At 42.3% G+C, this 20,919-nt stretch overlaps 1 protein-coding gene across 1 annotated transcript in view; it reads right to left on the bottom strand.

Moving 5' to 3' along the window:
• The window catches only part of BTBD19 (BTB domain containing 19), a 170,826-nt gene that overhangs the window by 115,382 nt on the left and 34,525 nt on the right, over nt 1-20,919 (bottom strand). The window contains exon 2 of the mRNA XM_053693552.1: nt 13,535-13,763. Within this exon, the coding sequence (XP_053549527.1) occupies nt 13,535-13,763 (229 nt within the window). The remainder of the gene's footprint in view (nt 1-13,534; nt 13,764-20,919) is intronic.

Below are 20,919 nucleotides of genomic sequence, written 5' to 3'. Positions count from 1 at the left end.
TTTATTTTTAATCTCTGCAGATCATAAGTAGCACTGACTGCTGAAGTTGCATATCTTGACTCACACAACAGTGATTCAAGTACTTTACGTACAGAACATAACACAGGAAGACGAGGTGACATTTAGCAATAGGCAGTGCGGACAAAGTGACGCACCCAGTGAAACCACTGACCTTGTTATCAATGATCTAAACTAATTAAAGAGGAAAAAAATAAGCATTAAAAATATTGCATTCAAAGCCTTTAGATGGTTAAAAATGCCTTGTTACCAAGCATCACTATGACCTTTCACTTAGGGTTGTGTAAAGAGAGATTTTTGTTGCAGAGCTCTCGCTGGTCCACAAAATGAAAAAAGTTTTGGTCACTGTGCGTGTAAAGTGAATATTAATTTAAGGAAATTAAAAACGCATTTTAATTAAAAAATTATTTGCTCTAGTTCATTAACAACATCTGCAGGGGACGGTTAATTACATAGGAATAATCCTGCTTGAGAGCCTACAACCCCTCCAAAAAAATAACTAACCCCAATCTGCAGGCAGATTACCTGATCCACCCCTGAGCAACAAGACTCCACCCCAGACCATGCTGCCTCCCCCTCTGTTGTCAGTCTTGGTCCACAAAGGCTCCGCCCCTATACTCCTGATCCAGGGTTAAAGGGATAGTAAACCCGAATATTTTCTTTTGTGATTCAGATAGAGCATGCAATTTTAAGCAACTTTCCAATTTTACTTTTTCTTCCTTCTCTTGGTATCTTTATTTGGAAAGCAGGAATAAAAGCTTTGGAGCCGGCCTATTATTGGTTCAGTATCCTGGATAGGGCTTGATGATTGGTGGGTACATTTAGCCATCCAATCAGCAAGCGCAACCCAGGTTCTGAACCGAAAATGGGCCAGCTCCAAAGCTTTTATTCATGCTTTTTCAAATAAAAATACCAAGAGAGGGGGCGGAGTCTAGCCACGCTAGGAGATGGCAGCTTGCTAGAAGGGCTCCTGTCTTCTAGACCGAATAAAAGCTAAAATTGATGGCATGGATCCCTAATTCCTTCAACCTTTGATGCCTAACACTGCTTAACAATCAACCCTAATACTTGGCACAATATAAATAATTCCTGCTCTCAATACATATTTCGGAGGAGAGATACCCTGCGTGGGGCCTGCTGCGCACCGGAGAGAGCCGACACTACTGAAGTATTTGCAGGAGAGAGGTGCGATAAAACTCAGCCGTACACGAACAGGCTGATCATTCTACATAACGACTGCATCCGAGAGACTGGGAGGAGAGAGGCGCCGGCCGAGAGAAACCTGAGTGCGGTGAGTGAAGTGGCCATACTTACACGTGGGCGTCCTGAGAGCTTCTTTTATACCACAGACCAGAGGGAAGGGGGGCACACTGGCAAGCACTTCTAAATGCAGCACATAACACTGACTGCCCTCATAAAACCTGAGCCCCACACCTCGAGCTGGACATTCATTAAATTCTACCAAGGAGACATTAATAAATATAAACTGCGTCACATGTAATAGACGGCCAGAAAGCGCTACAACGCAGCAGCTGCAATTTGAAACGAACCTTCCTCTCATCCTCCCAGTCAAGATTATAATAAGGAACAAAGGACTGTATGAAGTTTGTAATCGCCCTATTTTGCTATATACATTTCCCATATATCCTTTGAGCACAACAATTTTTATATCAGTTCCTAGCAATTGATAAAGCTGTGTGACTGTTTAACATTCAACTGCATGGCCTGTTTGTGAGACGACCTGTTTGCTACAATACAAGTGATGATTGAACTATTGCCTCTACCTCATCATATTCTTTAGCACTGAAACCTACATCATTTTTCTTTGCTTTACACAATAAAGTACACAAATCAATACGAGTGTATCACCATCAAAGCTCAGGGGATGCCTGGCAAGAGGCAAACTAAAGGAGATAAAACACCTTCCTCTAAGACTCTTAACCAGTATCTTATACCTAAGGATTCATTTACCCCAAACAGAGAAGAATCAACAGATTCAGTAGCCCCTGGAGCAGAAATAGGAGAAATGGAAGCACCAGACTTAAGCTCCTTTATTACAAAAAACGACATAACTCATTTGTCCTCTAAGGATGATATTAAAGTTGTACTTCATGAAATGAGGACCCTCTTTGGTGATCTACGAAAAGATCTAGGGGCTATGGAGAAGAGGGTTGTGACATTAGAAACAAATCATACTGCTTTAACCACTGAGGTTCAATCCAACACTGCTGGAATACAAGACTTAGACAACAGGGTCTATCTACTTTCGGAAAAACTCGAAGACCTAGAAAATAGGACCCGCCGAAATAATCTTAGAATAAGGGGAGTATCGGAGTCCATATTTCCCCCAGCAATTGAGGGTTACCTTCAGGCCCTATTTAGAATAATTAAAGAGAACCCATCTGGCGAAGATATCCAAATAGAGAGGGCTCATAGAGCCTTGAGACCCAGACCCCCTCCTAAAGCCCCACCACGGGATATAATTGTTAAATTTCTTAAATACAAAGATAAAGAAGACCTCCTACGTTGTGCAAGAGCAAAGCACCCAATTACGCATGCAGGGGAGGAGATACAGCTTTACACAGACCTCTCTCCCACCACTCTCCAGAAAAGACGGGAACTGTCCAATGTTACTACAATTCTGAAGTTACACAAAATACAATACAGATGGGGGTTCCCGGTCTCGCTGATAGCCTCAAACAACCACAAAACGGATATTTATAGACCCGGATCTGACCTTAATCTATTTTATACAGAACTCTCATTACCAAATACCCCTGATAGAAGTCTTCCTTCGAATAACGACAAAAACACCTCCGCATCTTCATCCTCTTTAAGAGACTCCTCAACACCAGGGTGACTGTCCCCACAAGTTCCACAGAGACTGTCTTAGCATCGTTCATGAAGGAGATACTGTCCTCTGGATCCCCGTATTATCCATGTTTACAGGATAACCCCTGAATTTGCCCTATCAACGCTTCTCTATCACTAACTGACCCGAGATAAAACCGCCCAGGCCTTGATTTAATACATCTATTGACTTTTTGAACATAAAGGAATGAAGAGGGGTGAAAGTATATGTTTACCCCTCCACCCTATGCTGTATCCTTTTGGTTTTGATGCTCTTTTCTTTAGGCCCTTAGCGGCAGTATGTTCTAACCTGTTCTCAGATTATCTCTGTTGGTACTACAATGTTGAGTGAAAAGTTTTGAAATTTGTTTTGTGTACCTTTCTCTTCTATTTTCAGGTTCCTAATACAAAGAAGGAGCAACAGAGGTTTATGTGCAGCAAAACAGTTGTACAAAAATATGCTGTTTATCACTGTTAGAAATGTAATTTACATTGTTATGTTTGTTGTTATGTATTCACCTGCTAAAACATGTTTAGTTTCTAACGCTCCCCAAATAACTAGCGCTTAGTGGTGGCTCTTCTCCTCTCTTCGATGAGAGGACCCTAAGAAAGGGTGAAATGCCTTTTCATCAGGTAATTACCCTCATTTTTAAACAACCAGAGCCTCACCCCCTCTCTTACTATAACAAATATCTGTGCCCTTTAATACTGGCACCCCCAAAGGGGACTCCCCACTCTAAATTTAGTTAATATAAGGATAAATTTTGGCGGTTTCACGGGCGCCTTGAGAAAAGCGTAAAGCCACTAAACGCAAATTGGGTGTCCCCCGATCCCTCTCCCCCTCTCCTCCTTATTACCCCTTGACTTCCCCTCCCCGATCTGTTACCCCTTCACCCTCACCATCCATGCCATTGAACATAATCACTTATTTCTTTAAGCTATCTACAAATTCGGCTATGAAGACAACACCCCATTTTTTGTAGCCCTTTCACAGGTAAAGGGTGCTAGCTCCGCTCTTGGAGCTCTATCTTTCTGTTCTCTTTAACCCCTTCAGTTTGTTCTCCCTTCCTGTACTATAAGGCTCTCAATAATTAACAACTATTTGAAGGCTTCTCTCAAATACCTCTAGTACTACTCTTCTGACTCATCTCTCTCTCCCTCTCTCCCCCTCCTCTCTTTTTTTTTTTTTTTTTTTTTTTTTTTCCCTCCCCCTTCCACTATGCAACATAGTAGATTTGGTGAGCACTCTCTTAGACTAACCTCAATAAACGCAAAGGGCCTTAACAGCCCGGGTAAGCGCTCGATTGCTCTCCGAGAACTGAATAAATTAAAAAGCCAAATCATTTTATTACAGAAAACACATTTCCAGAGAGGCAGAGAACCGAATTGGGTCCCTAAACACTTCCCCACAACCATATTTGCCTCAGGTACTGAAAAAAAAAATGGAGTGGGAATTCTTATTCATAAAACTCTCCCCATACAAATCACTCACCTAACCAAAGACCCACAAGGACGATTTCTCCTCCTGGTAGGCACCATACATGGACAACCCCTCACTATCCTAAATGTTTATGCACCTAACACTGCTCAAGACAAATTTTTAAAACAAGTACTGAACCTCCTACTAGACCATGCTAAGGGGGTGGTTTTCCTAGCTGGGGATTTCAATCTTAGCGTTAACCCACTTGTGGACACCTCAAAAGGAACCACTAGTATATCTAGCTCAGCTCTTAAAAAAGTCAGATCAGCCCTAACCACACATGCCTTACACGATATCTGGAGAATTCTGCACCCTACTGATAGGGACTATACCTTCTTCTCTGCACCCCACAACTGCTATTCACGAATTGACTACATCATGACTGACTCTAATGGCCTTTCCCTTACCACGCACTGTGAAATAGGTAATATCACATGGTCTGATCATGCCCCAGTTACCTGCTACATCCTTTGGCCCGACCTCCCAATAATTAGTAAAACTTGGAGACTTGACGATTCCCTTCTAGATGACCCGCTTATTTTAAGCGAGGCAGAGAAGACCCTTTCAGAATACTTCACACTCAATGCGGGCACGGCCTCATCTCCCGCATGTGAATGGGAAGCACACAAACCAGTAATCCGCGGGATATTTATCAAACAAAGTATTAGACTATCTAAACAAGCCAAAACCTACCACACAAACTTATTAGAAAAGATTAGATCCCTGGAGGAAACACATAAACAAGAACCCGCTAACGACACCTGTAGACAAGAGCTGTTTTCCACAAGAATAGAACTTAAACAATATCTTATGAAACAGCATCAACGAACAGCTTTACGCATGAAACAATACTTCTATGAGGGAGGTAATAAGCCGGGTAAAGTGTTAGCGAGAACCCTTCGAAGGAGACAATTAGCCTCATATATCCAATTTTTACACACCAAAGAGGGTAAAATAGTACATAGTAGCAAACTCATAGCTTCTACATTTAGGGAATACTACAAGACCCTATACAATATAGATAATACTACCCCGTCACCTCAACCTAATATAGGCGAGAACCCTCTTAGGGAACACATGGATAACTTTTTCTCTAATCTCAACCTCCCCACTTTATCTGACAATGAAAGAGAACATCTAGCATCCATTATTACATTAGAGGAACTCCAGCAGGCCTTAAAAGACACTCCGTCGGGCAAGAGCCCAGGGCCAGACGGGTTCACCCCTAGATATTATAAGACATTTGGTACCCTACTGTTCCCCCATGTGTTGCAATTATTTAACAATTTGCATAAAGACCCATATCTTTCTACTTCTCTCTTAGAAGCCCATATTACAGTCATTCCTAAGCCTGGCAAGGCAGCCACCCGTCCCGAAAATTTTCGACCCATTTCTCTTATAAATTCAGATGTAAAATTATTAGCTAAGATACTCGCCAATCGATTGAATAAATATCTGCCTAAACTGATTGCCACCGACCAAGTTGGCTTTGTCCCGGGAAGAGAAGCCCGGGATAACACCATAAAAATCCTACATCTTATTAACCATGCGAAGAAGACAAATACACCCTTGGTCCTTCTGGCGACTGATGCAGAGAAGGCCTTCGACCGGGTTCGATGGTCTTTTCTGCAAAGGTCTATGCAAGAAATGGGCTTTCCTGAGCCTTTTTTAAAAATGATAATGGCACTGTACTCTCATCCCAATGCCAAAGTCAGAGCTAACGGAGTCCTATCGGACTCGTTTGACATACAAAACGGTACTAGACAGGGCTGCCCCCTCTCCCCTCTCCTCTTTGCCATCTCTATGGAGACATTAGCACAGAGGATCAGAAATAACACTGAGATCAGGGGCATGGTGCTGGGAGGACAGGAACACAAACAAGCCCTTTATGCGGATGATGCGTTGTTCACTTTGACTGAGGCCGACACATCCGTCCCTGCATTACTTAAAGAATTAAGCAATTATAGTAGGGCCTCCAATTTTCAATTAAACCTTTCCAAATCTGAACTCCTTAATATAAATTCTAACCCCAACTCCATCAGGCATCTTAGTAGCACTTACAATATTCCTATAGCACGACACAAATTAAAATACTTAGGGATCTTTCTCTCCAACAACACGTCTGAATTAGTCAAACTCAATTATAACGCCCTAAAAAACGACATTGTCCGTGACCTGTCGTCATGGAAAAGCAAAAAGTTGTCATGGCTGGGGAGAATTGGGGTGCTCAAAATGAACATCCTGCCCCGATTATTATATCTTCTTCAGGCTCTCCCCATCTCACTTCCAGAGGGCTACATCCCACAACTACAAAAAATACTTGAACAATACATATGGAATGGAGCCAGACCCAGAATCCCTAGGAGGACTATGTATCTTCCGAGGGATGAGGGAGGCTTGGGGGTGCCCTGTTTGGAAAGGTATAAACAAGCAATTTCGTGGCAGCACATGGTAGAGTGGGCTCACAACCCTGGAGATAAAGCATGGATCAACATAGATAGGCAAATACTTAAATTAAACAATATCGCTATACTAGGGTGGACATCACCTCAACTTAGACCCAAGCTAATCAATGATTATCTCATCACAGCAAATGTACTATCAGACTGGGACAGAATAATAACCACGACCACGCACATCTCTTCCAGGTACGCCCCACTCACACCCATTATAGAACACACTGACCTCCCATTTTGTAAACTGGGCTTCACCAAAATACAACCATATAGCCTCCGAACAGGTACGATGACATTTGCCACGATAGAGGGGAAACTTAAAACACAATCCGACCTGGCAGTGACACATGGGGCAATTTTCTCCTCATGGCTTCACTACCATCAATTGATTCACTTTATATCACACCACAAACACAGGGGAGAGTTTGGTAGAAAATTAACACCCTTTGAGGAACTCTGCATTTCACAAACGAGTCCCACCCACTTGATATCTAAAATCTATAAAATCCTTAGTAGCCCTGATTCACTAAACCTCCCTTCTTACACGTACTCGTGGAAGAAGGAGTTAAATTGCACCATAGAAGATGAATCCTGGCGCCAAGCATTTCGGTTGACCAAAAAATCCTCAGTCTCGGCAGTGATACAAGAAATTCATATAAAACTCCTGTGTAGGTGGTATCTGACCCCGTCCCGTCTGCACAGGATATACCCCTCACTAAATAACACCTGCTGGAGGGGCTGTGGAGGGGAGGGTTCGCTCCTCCATATTTGGTGGACTTGTCCTAAACTCGGAGATTTCTGGCGGGAAGTTATGTCAGAGATGTCAGTAATATTGGGTACACAGGTCCCTCATGACCCAAACACTTTACTGTTCCTATCCCTTCCAAAGATGCATGGTGCGGGTAAACACCCTCTTTTGTTGATTATGCTCACCGCAGCCAAGAAGCTTATTCCAAAATTCTGGAAAACCAAAACTATCCCTAACTTGGAGGTTTGGAGGTCGACTGTTGCAGATCTCCTCTCCTTAGAAAGATATCACTACTTAAAAACACACCACTTAGAGGTTCACGAAATGATGTTGGCCCTATGGAACAAACAAATTTAATTAGAACTTTTGAACAGTGCGCCCTTCACGAGGAACTAGTTAAATGCTCCCTCAACCTTCTTCCCCCTTTTTTTTTTTTTTTTTTTTTTTTCCTTCTCTCCTCCCCTTTCTTCTTTTTCTCGCTCTTTCCCTTTCTATTCATCTCTTACCCTGGCCTAGAGATGTTTCTACCAATCTAAAGATTAATACATAAGCATGCTCAAATTTTATTGGAAAATTTAGGGCAATATGAGAGAAATTGTTATAATTGGTTCTCCCATCTCTGGATTATACTCCCTTCTCTCTTTTAGTTATCTTATTGAATGGACAACTATGTTCGCATATCTATAAACAGGGCGACATTAAGCCCAAAGGTCATGTATAACTTTTAATATGACTTCGTACCTGTATTGTTTAAACTGAATTGTATATTTTTTGTTGTCTTTTTTGAATACTTCAATAAAAATTTAAAAAAAAAAAAAATACCAAGAGAATGAAGAAAAAATGATAATTGGAGTAAATTAGAAAGTTGCATGCTCTATCTAAATCATGAAAGAAAATATTTGGGTTTACTATCCCTTTAAGAATTGTGAATGTTGGGAGGTATGTTTACAGGGCGCTTTTTAGGAGTATAGTGTTTCTTCAAATATCTATATGATTATATATATATATATATATATATATATATATATATATCAGGGCTCAAAATTTCCTAGGGATCACATTAGTGCTTAGTCCAGGGAACACGAACAAGAGAGTGTATATATAACAAAATCACTTAGATTGGGTGCATAATGATCCTGTGACTTGCTACCAAAAAAGCACCTGGATGGATGGAAAAAGAAAATTGGGATGCTACAAGTGTGGAGATTGTACCACTTGCAATAGCATGCTCACTGGTTCAAGCTTCCATCACCCATATACTGGGAAAAAATATAAGATATATCACAGATTATACTGCACAAGTGATTTTGTTATATATACACTCTTTTGTCCGTGTTCCCTGGTGTACGTGGGCAAGACCTCAAATACATTCAGAGAAAGGATGGCAAACCATTGCTGTTCCATTCGTGATGGTATCAAGAAAGGAACCTCCGACCAGCCAGTTGCACGACACTTTGTGCAAGCAGGCCACACTGTGGGTAGTATAAGAACTATGCTGATTGATCATGTATCTCCCTTGAAGAGATGGGGTGACAGACATAAGAAGCTGTTACAAACTGAAACACAGTGAATATAGTGATTGGATACAGTTAACCCTAAAGGGCTGAACACAAAGCTGGATTATAGTGTATTCCTGGGTGATTGATATTTCTATAACTGGACGGTCTAGTTTGTATCTTCATTACTTATAAGGACACTTGCCAGTATGATGATGCATCTAAGTAATACACTGAATTTGGGATAGGATCAATTGTACATGCCACTTGTTCTACCCCCTAAATATGAGACAATTAATTTCAGATCAAGGTTTCTATATAATGTATGGGGTGTTGCTTCAATATATGACCCTGAATTGTTGTACAAAGTAACACTGGTCTACTTGGATATTACCTCTACAGATGTTATTTACCATTCATGCAGAGTTGCTGCTTTAGAATGTTTTAAGCACAACGTGCATCTCCATTGCAACATATATCACAGATTGAAAACGGAACTACCATATAAAGTTACAACAAGCCACGTTTTTCTACCATACTCCTTGAGACATGATACTTCGCCTTTTCTGTTATGCAACTTATTCTTTAACAGCCTAAGGATTTGTCCGTGAAAGGCTGAATGTTTTTTCTATGTGGTTACATTGAGGTGGGCGTGAATGCGAAGACACCGGTGACGTAGTGACTACGTAGCTGACGTTCATTGATCTGTATAATTAGCCATGTGCTTACAGGGGGCGTGTTGTCCTCCCGATTGCGTGTCTCACCGCCCACTGTTTATGTGATAACATAGTTTTAACATGGATATACATATTCTTTAAATTTAGGTAGTGACAATATTGGGGCTTATCTTACTAAGATCTTCCATATTTTGGTCACCGCTTGATGTGATATTCAGGGCGACGATGGTGGCAATTGAAGCCTGTTAGGGAGAAAAATAATGTATCGTTGAAATAATAATACCAACAGGTGCAAAAGATCTTGATTGATTGGCCCCAACATTGTTAACTACGAGCACTATGGGTATTTATAGAGGTGGGGGTAGTGGTTAGCACTAGACACTTTTTTCTTGCACTTTAAGCTCCCAGTGAACAAGGCACCAGTGGGTGCCGAAACGTTTGGGAATTTTATCTTTGTATCAATAAAGGATGTTTTATTCAATGAAAAACCAATGAGTGCAGTGCTTCTGTTCTGGATGAATGAATTCTAACCTGGCTATTTTCTACACAGCACCCCGGTACTCAATACTCAGGATTGGTAAGTGCATTCACTTGGACTATGATATATATATATATATATATATATATATATATATATATATATATATATATATATATATATATATATATATATATTTTATTTATTTTTTTAAATTTTTTATTTTTATATATATATATATATCCTCAAAATGTCCTATTCCATTGTAGAGGGACCTTAAGCAACCAATCATGATGTTTGTTCTGGAATTAACAAGGAAGAATCCATCTGACATGTGCAGACACAGTCACTTCCTTTTCTTCTTCATTTCAAGAGCCAATTTCTCTGACTGCAGTGAAATCTCACAAGATTGCAGCAAATCAAAAGTGTGTTTAACACTGATGATGCTGATTGTTATTTCCCCACCATGCAGATGACAGTAAAAAGAGGAGAATAACTGTAACTTCTCACAGATCAGTAACCCTCCCTGCTGAGCTGATTTTAGTTTTAAATTAATAAATACCCAGGTGTACATCATTATACTTTTTCCCTTTCTCAGAAGCATCAGGGCAATGGACAATTTATATTGGGTAACATTTATGTGTTTTTTTTTTGTTTTGTTTTTTTAATTCATTTTTATTGGGGTATTTTTACAGTAATAAAATTAAAAAGACAAAATAAGACAATCGAAAAAAAGAACGGGATGAAAAATAAAATAACCACTTTGGTGGTAAAATCATACATGAAACATAATCGAAAATACAAATACCTTATAGGATACCATTAACCAAGTGAAACATATACATATTTTGTCAAATGAACATTACATCATATTCGATTGTCATCTCTTAGGAAGATTTACTTATACAAAAAAGAAACCCCTTCTGGGATACAGTAGAAATAAAAAATGTTAGATAAACATTGACCAAAAAATTAGAACTACCCAAAACTCCTAATACTTAGGTTGATCGTCTTAACTATCCTTCGGGGGAAAAAAAAGGAAAAAAAAAAAAAAATATTAGGGGAGAGGGAATGGGGCTTCTCCTGTCGCCTCTCCCCCCCTCACCCCCATGCGTCCCCCGCTCTATCCCACCTCTCTGGCATTGGACACCCATAAGGGCGGAAACAACCCATGGAGAACTAGGTCTGCAAAGGTCTGGGAGCTCAGAAATGGCTTCAATATACTCTTTTGCACTGACAATGGGTAGGACTTGATTATAGGAAGCCATCTATGCATAAATTTACCAATGAGTTTTTCGGAGGAGAGCTGAAAATGAAAAGCTTCATAAGTTATTTGGAACTGGATTTCTCTAAGAAAAAGAGTAAAGGATGGGGCCTTATACGAACGCCAATTTTTAGTTATAAGACCCATAAGATCAGTAACCCTCCCTGCTGAGCTGATTTTAGTTTTAAATTAATAAATACCCAGGTGTACATCATTATACTTTTTCCCTTTCTCAGAAGCATCAGGGCAATGGACAATTTATATTGGGTAACATTTATGTTAATCATCCACTGTAATTTAACATCTAAAGTCAAACAGGAATAACCCTGAATCTTGATTCCTGGTTAGCTCTTGAAAACTAAAGATGACCACTCATGGTCTATATCCTATAACCATCTGCAGGTAAAACATACATTGAGTCCATATAATATAATGTTTGGCTGACGTTAAGAATATATTTGCCAAAGACGATTTAAGAGCATACTTAGTTCCTGGGGATTCTCCCCTTCCACTCCCCGTCCTCTGACTCCTTGGGAAGCTAGGTGGCCGAGAGGTGGGAAGCTGTTTAGACCTATGTCCTAACATTATCTGTTAATGGAAGGGGCATTGCCCATAGACAAGGCAGCCCATCTACTGAAATAGGAAGACACACTGCACACTTCTTTTCCTTCACAGATATGGGCTAGAGCATTTGACCTTACCTCGAAAGCCATCCATTGCACAACTCTATTTGAAACATTCTACAAATTATTGTCACATTGGTACTTTGTTCCCACGAGATTGTTTAAGCTGGGTCTAATTATTTCACCTCTGTGCTGGAGGTCTTGCGGCCTTCCGGGCGATTCCCTTCATATTTGGTGGGGATGCCCTAAAATTAAGTTATTATGGAACAGGGTCTTTGCGACTTTGTCGAAATTGGGCATCCGGGTTCTTAAGTCTCCGGAAACTGCCCTTCTCCACTTAGGACTTCATCCTCTCCCCAAATATCAAAGCTACTTATGTATTTACTTTTTCACCGCCACGAAAGTTGCCATTGCTAGATCCTGGAAAAAAGATAGGCCCCCTGAGTGAAACTCTATCTTAGAAATCATGGCTTATATTAAAGCTATGGAAAAGAACGTATTTTTGACACTAAACAATATTGATCTTCACTAACTTATATGGGAGAATTGGGCAGCCCTATTTAAACCTCATTGGCAACCCGTAGTTTCTATGTGATAAAAAAAAAAAAGGAGTAGCCAGTGTCTGCCATCCGCCCTCCCCTCCCTCCTACCCCTAGTATAAGCCTAAAGTGTGCTCTCATTTTGGCTGCAATATTTCTATCTGTTCTTATTGGTTTTTGTTTGGACACTTTGCAAGTATTACTCTGCGTTAATTGATTTACTTTTTCAATAAAGCTCTGAAACGAAAAAAAAAATATATATATATATTTGCCACAGGCAGGTTACCTGCACATCAGAGCCCATTAACTGCTTAGATGCCAGAGTGGCCTGCAAGCTTTGCCTGTCATGGAAATGGGTGATCAGCAACACTCAATACAATCTAGGTTTCATCTTGATAGGTTGTGGTATACGTTAAATATTTGGCATCTATGGTCAGATACTTTTAAAGGCCTGTTTATAGGACAAAATGGGTCTGCTGACTAGTTTAGTTTTCATTGTAGCTGTCTATATTTAGCACATGACTCCATGTGCTCCAATATGACAGTAAGTTTAAGGTTATTAGACAGAAAAAATGAAGCTCTGAGGGACTGTGCTCAGGTCCTCATTTTTGTCTGACAATTAATAGTTACATACAAGGATTTTTGTTTGTCTCTTCTTTACCATATATATGGACTTTTTGGCCTATTGGATTCTAGTCTTCAATTGACAATACTGCACTGAAATGTCAAGGGCAGTAAAGATCTCAGCACAGATGAGAATTTCACCCCAACATTCCATTTGAAAGATTATGGTTTTCAATCTTGCAACCGAGACTATGTGGTCGGATATCTCTGAAGTCACTACTACTGAAGTCAGTACAAGTGTCACGCTGCAGTCGTTCATTGGGTTGATCATTTTTACTCACAATGATACTGTTGAGGGTCACACTGTTTGTGTACAGGAATTCCATCATTGCCAGGAAGACTTCAGGCTGCATATCTGCCAAGATGAAGGGAACCTGCAGCTCCTGAGATGGGTTAGCTTCTTGCAGCTGTTGGCTAAACATCCCATGGAAAACCTTGCAACGACTTGCCAGGATACACCGGTGAGCGTGAATCGTCTGCCTTTCCTTCCCCACCACAAACGTCACATCACTGAGGAAAAGAAAGGTGAAATGTCTAAGTTCTCTACCACAGCTAGTAACATGGAAGTCTTCAGAATTTTATTTAAACTTTCAAATGTGATTTTCTTTTTCTTATGAATATTTTAAATTTCACACAAATGGATATATGGGCCTCTATTTAACAAGCTCCGTAAGGAGCTTGACAGCTCTTGTTTCTGGCGAGTCTTCAGACTCGCCAGAAACAACAGTTATGAAGCAGCGGTCACAAAGACTGCTGCTCCATAACCTGTCCACCTGCTCTGAGCAGGCGGACAGACATCGCCGGAAATCAACCCGATTGAGTACGATCGGGTTGATTGACACCCCCTGCTGGTGGCCTATTGGCCGCGAGTCTGCAGGGGGCGGCGTTGCACCAGCAGCTCTTGTGAGCTGCTGGTGCAATGCTGAATACGGCGAGCGTATTGCTCGCCGTGTTCAGCGAGGTCTGTCGGACCTGATCCGCACTGTCGGATCAGGTCCGACAGACCTTGATAACTTGGGGCCATGGTCTGTATAGAAGTAATTACTGAGAGATCAACAGTTTTCTTTAACATATTTTTCAATGTCATGGTGAGACTATTTTGTCATTTAGCAATAACCACTGTGACAAAGTGACACACCCAATGCAACCGCCAACTACTGGTCTTGTCAACACTGATCTAAAAAAGGGTAATGAGGAAAAAATGATACATTTTTTATCATTCAAAAATACGGCTTTACATGAGAAAATTACTTTTTACAAAGCATTACCATTACTCTTACTTGGGGGTGTGACTATTATTGCTCCTGGCGGTGTCACAAAATGACAGTAGTTTTGGTCCCACAATGTGTTTGGAAAAAGAGAACAACATTTTTTTAGTTTGGAAATTAAAAGGCACATTCTAATGCAAATTTTTCATATTCTAATTTACACATAATAATCCTGCATGGGAACCTACCACCCCTCCAAAAAAAGGACTAATCCCACTCAGGCTCTGCAGATAGATTACATGATCCACCCCTAAGCAACCAGACTCTATCCCCAGACCATGCTGATTCCTCCTCTGCTGTCTGCCTTGGTACACAAAGACTCTGCCCCAGACTCCTGGGTTAAGAATTGTGAATGTTGGGAGATATGTTTACTGGGTGCCTTGTCATATACATACTAGCACATTTTGAAATGTAGTGTTTTTTTAAAGAAACATGTCACTTATATGTGGCATCACTTGAAAGTTACACTGCATATATGTAAAAAGCTGACTTGAAAATACGACAAACAAGTCCATCGAGTGCAACCTATACAGAGCCTCCCTAATGTACAATAAAGAAGCTGACAATTGAACTTACGTAAAACAATTAGAAAGCCTACCCATTTAACACAAGCAATCTTACCCCTGAATTCTGTCTTTAGCCAGACATATATCTAAGCCATTATTTAATTTATCTACGGTATTGACATTCACTACCTCCTTAGGCAAGGTGTTCCACAATCTGATTACTCTTACTGTCAAAAAAACCCCATTTATTTTGCTTGAAACTAAATCTCCTTTACTCTGACCTTAAATTATGACCTCTTGTAACAAACAATTGTCTTGGAATAAACATTGCTTCTGCCAACTCTTGTTTGTGGGCCTTGAATATATTTGTGACGGACTCCGGATACTCCAACTGGGTATCTCCATTAAAAGATCCTGCTTCATCCCCGGAACCTGTAGCTGTATAGCAAGTAGCCCACCCTAATAACCAGACAACACCAGTATTAAGGTGAAATACGAACAGACTTTATTGTGAAACACACACTGTTTAGATACACCCTGCCCATCATGATAAGGGTCTTATCTGACCTCCAGATCTCCCACCATTCCCACCCCTCCAGACAGACTGGCTCCTCCATAAGAGCCATAGTTCAAGAGAGTCCCCGTAATACAGAGGCAGTGGTTCCGGGGTGATCCCGGGGGAGCGGCGGCTATTCCCGGTATCAGTGGAGAGCTCCGGACCCCAAGGTGTCCCAGTCCAAAAAGCAACATGAATCGGTCACTAGGGCCCTGAGCGGCAGCTGATCAAAGGTACATTGGGTAAGCCAGGAGGAGTAGGGGTTGTAGGGGGCGGTCAGAAACCCCAAGGTCCCAATGGAGCTCCCTTACGGCAATCACCCCCACCTCTTGCCCTCCCTAGGGGGTACCAATCCTCAAAAGAGCAGAGCTCTGGGACAAAGGGCAGCTGGAGCGACCTGTGGTAAAGGTCAGTGGGCTTCTGGGGTAGTCCTGCCGGCTAGTAGTTCCAGGAGCCTGGACAGTCGGGAAGGGGTCAGGTGGTAAGCGATTGGCTCAGGCGGTAAGCAATCAGCTCTTCCATGAGAAAGTACAAACAGTCAGGTAGTAAGGGGGTGGGGATAGCCTTGGCACCTGGTATCCGTGACAGTGCTTCCCCTGAAAAGTCCGGCAGACCCGGCTAGATCCACACACGGGTCGGCCTGGGGCTGTCCAGTGAGCTACTCCAATTCAGTTTGCCGGGAGAGTCCATCAGCATTCCCATTGCTCCTTCCCGGCTGGTACTGAATGGTGAATTTGAAGGGCTGCAAGGCTTGGCTCCACCGCAACAGCCATCCATTATCCCCAGAAACTCTGCTGAGCCAGACCAGGGGGTTGTGGTCAGTGAGCAGGGTGAAGGTCCTTCCATTTAAGTACGGTTGCAGTTTCTTGAGGGCCCACACCAGTGCCAAACATTCTTTTTCCACCGCCGCGTAGCCTACTTCCCTGGGCAATAGCTTCCTGCTGATATAGGCTACGGGGTGTTCATGTCCCTCCTCATCCACTTGGCTTAGCACTGCTCCCATACCGAACATAGAGGCATCTGTATGGACACAAAAATGTTTGGATGGGTTAGGAGCAGCCAGGATAGGGGCAGACGTTAGAGCTCTCTTTAAGTTTTAGAAGGCGGCCTCACACTCGGGGGGCCACAGAACTTGTCGGGGTAACTGTTTTCTGGTCAGGGCACTCAAAGGTTTGGCCAGGGCACTGTAGTTGGGGACAAACTTGCGGTAGTACCCTGCTGTCCCTAGGAACGCCAAGACTTGGGTCTTGGTTTTGGGGGTTGACCAGTTTGCGTTTGCCTCAATCTTGGCCGGCTCTTGACACTGCTTCCCACAGCCTACTCGGTGCCCAAGGTACTGGACCTCTGAGCGCCCTACCATACATTTGTCTGGCTTAAGCGTCAGACCTGCGGCCTTGATGCGGTCCAGAACGGTACCTAGATGGACCAGGTGGTCCTGCCAGGTATCACTGTAGACTGCAATGTCGTCCAGGTAGGCGCATGCATAATCCAGGAGGCCATCAAGGAGGCGATCTACCATCCTCTGGAAGGTCACCGGAGCATTCTTCATCCCGAACGGCATGACCTTAAACTGGTATAGGCCGAGGTGGGTGATGAAGGCCGACTTTGGAATAGATTCCGGATCCAGGGGGAATTTGCCAGTACCCCTTGCAGAGGTCTAAGGTGTTCAGGAAGTTGCAGCAAGTGATGGGGTCTAGGAGGTCATCTGCATGGGGTAGGCATTGGTTATGGTTCTGTCGTTGAGTCTACTGTAGTCTATGCAAAATCGGGTGGTCCCGTCCTGCTTGGGTACCAGTATCACCGGGGATGCCCAGGGACTGTTGGACGCTAAATAAACGCCCGTGTCCAGCATCTCCCTGAGCACGCTGCACATACTTTCCCTAACAGATTCCGGGAACCCGGTATGCCGGCTACCACAGGGGCGCCTGTCCCTGGTCTCCACTCGGTGCACCGCTACCATGGTGTACCCAGGGTCAGTGGAAAACATGTCTCATCAGCTCTCCAATACCTGTCTGACTTGCTCCCTCTGTACAGTCCCTAGCCTCTCATCTAGTTTTATGTCGCCTACGTTTGTGGGTGCCCTATTCCGCCCAAGTAGCTCCGGCATGAGGAGACTCTCTGAGTTCTCCATGGCAGGAGCACATATGGGGGCTACCTCCTCTGGCTTCTCCTGGTAGGCCTTCAGCATGTTCACATAAAAGGTCCGGCGGACCTGTTCATCTGAACATTTGGCTACCAGGTAGGTCATATCAAAGAGTTGTTTATACCACTCGATAGGGTCCCTGCCAGGAAGCCTGAAGCTTGTTGGTCTTGACAGGCATCAGGGCCAGGACCTTTTGCCCTATGTCTAATGTGCGGTTACAAGCATTCCTGTCGTACCATTGCTTCTGCCTACCTAGGGCAATCTGAAGGTTCTCTCGTACTCTAGTGGCGAGGTCCTTCAGTCGGTTCCTGAACTCCAGTACATACCCCACAATGGAGTGCCCTTCTTCCCCAACTGATCCTTCACAGTGGGCTATAAGTAAGTCTAGGGACCACCTCACCCTCCGACCATACACTACCTCAAAGGGAGAGAACCCAGTGGATTCCTGCGGCACCTCTCTGTAAGCAAACAGGAGCTGCGGCAAGTATCTTTCCCAATCTTTGTAAAAGGCAGAGAACATCCTAAGCAACTGCTTCAGGGTCCCGTTAAACCTCTTGCATAGCCCGTTAGTCTGGAGGTGGTATGGAGAGCTTGGCAGGGGTCTTATCCCACAAAGCCTCCATAGCTGCTGTGTGAGCTCAGCAGTAAACTGGGTTCCTTGTTCTGAGATAATCTTCCGGGGGAACCCCACCCTGGCAAATATCCGGAGCAATGCATCGGCTACTGTATCTGCTTAGATATTGGCCAGGGGGATTGCCTCTGGGTATCGGGTTGCATAGTCTACCACTGTAAGGATATACTTTTTCCCGGAGGGACTGGGACAGGGTAAGGGGCCAACAATGTCAACAGCTAAGACAGATTGAGTAGTATGAGAGTCACACTACAGAAAGAGTGTACATGGATAGCACTCAACGACTCACAATCATCAATAGAATATAATCTTCATGTATGAAGTATGAGAAGGTGATAAGGTCATAAAAAATAACTTTTATTAAGTATATTAAAAGACAAATGTACCCATTAAAAACACAAAACAAACATATGCAGCTGATAGTAAATAACAATACCAGAAAACTAAAAGAATGTCTACAGTGGTCAAACTAGTTATCTGGTAATATTGCAGTGGGAGATGGATTACCCCAATTAGACCCACTAAGGATGCCAATAAAGGATAATGCTTTCAAGTAAGAAACTCAGGCGTACTCCTATATACAATCGTGTCATACAAATCACCCCTAAATAGGAGAGCCTACAAGACGTGACTGCTGTCAAAATAAAGCAACATGTGTTGTAATACTATCCCCTAAGGGAATACAATGGAATCAGTAAGTGTGATTGTGCCACAGTATATAAGTAAGCGATCCCAAACAGGGAAATGAGCAATAATATCGATGAGCCTACACAGTAGGTACCCTCTAATTGTGTCATAGAAATAAGTAACCCATAGAAATAAGTTCCCTGCCCAGTGAAATGGGGGCATATACACATATTAGAGCTGTTTATAAATACACAATAGTAGATGCGCTCGGTTATGTCTGGGCTGGGAAATCGCTCACTGCTTATGGAATTGCGAGGAAAACGTTGTACAATATACGACAGTATATTAATCTCCACATGTATTAATATAGTAGTACTGCTGTCATAAGCATTAGCATATCAATAAGTGATTGCACGTAAAATAAATATTAGTTAGCAGTGTTACGCTAGTGCCACTAAGGCACTGTCTGCATATAGAATTAAGCGCACAAATATAGCTATATTCTAGCCTGAACTTCGTTCTGTATGTAGAAACAGGGTGTCAGAATAACAAGTGGTAACACATTGTCTTCATATTAGTTTGTGTGGAGTTTTTCAGAATGGGTGGTGACACAGACTTGGGAAATAAAGTGATATTATTATAGTGTCTCTAAGTCATTGTCCATGATTATAAGTGTACACGTTACTGTATCCTAATTCAGACTAGGTTTAGTATCTCCCAAATCAAGGAGTTAATATACCACAGTGTGGAACAAATGCATAGGCATATCAGTGGTCGATTGTGCGAACTGTCAGAATAAAGTGGCAGTATTACGCATACTGAGTTAATGACTCTATAGTAACTGTATTAGAGCCCCAAAATTCTTACTGTAATAGCTAAAACTAAGAGTGAACATAACACAGCGTTACGGACCTGGTTTAGTACCTCCAAAATCAAGGAGTTAATACACCAAAGTGAGGAACAGAGTTCTAGCATTCATTAGCATAAGCGTATCAGTAGCTGATTGTGCAAACTATCAGAATGAGGTGGTGGTATTACGCTAGTGTCTCTAAGACACTGCCCGCATACTGAGTTAGTAACCATAGAGTAACTGTATTAGAGCCCCAAACTTCTAACTACAGTAGCTTAAACTTAAAGTGAACATAACACAGCCTTACGTAATGTTCAACAATGTTTTAAATATACAAAGGCATAGGTGTGTCAATAGGAGGTTTCACAAACAATTGAAATTGATTAGCGGTATTATGCTAGTGTCTCTAAGACACTGCCCGCTAGCAGAATTAATGATTTAATAGGAAAACCAGACCACTAGCGATATAAAATATATAACAGCTGCAAGTGAGTGAAATGCTAGTTAAAAATGAGAATCCCCTGATTTTCTCTCCCCTAACATGTTTCGCTACTTTAGCTTTTTCAAAGGCCTTTGAAAAAGCTAAAGAAGCGAAACAGTTATTTTCTTATCACCTTCTCATACTTCATACATGAAGATTATATTCTATTGATGATTGTCGTTGAGTGCTATCCATGTACACTCTTTCTGTAGAGTGACTCTCATACTACTCAATCTGTCTGTAATAATTAAACAGGGGACTACTCTCAGAGAGTGCCGTTATCACCTGCTCTTCAATACTAATTTCGACAGCTACTCTGCTGAAGAGTTTGTCAATGATAGGAAGGGGGTGCAGGGAGGCTTTGGAGTGGTCTCCTGTCTTGCCTACTCTCTGGCACATGTCACAGGTCCTACAGTACTGCCTAACATCCCCTGCAATCCCTAGCCAGAAAAAGGTTTGAGTCAGTCGGTGACAGGTTCTATTGATGCCTAGATGTCCTGCCAGAGGGATGTCATGCCTAGGTCGTACCAATACTTTTGTGGTACCACCAGCTGGCGCTTGGGCATCTGCCCCCCCCCCCCCCGTAACCATGTATAGGAGCTCT

Source organism: Bombina bombina, chromosome 10 (assembly GCF_027579735.1).
Source record: "Bombina bombina isolate aBomBom1 chromosome 10, aBomBom1.pri, whole genome shotgun sequence".
NCBI classification, from domain to species: domain Eukaryota; kingdom Metazoa; phylum Chordata; class Amphibia; order Anura; family Bombinatoridae; genus Bombina; species Bombina bombina.
The sequence above is the reverse complement of the archived record's forward strand: the minus strand, read 5'-3'. Positions and strand labels throughout refer to the sequence as shown.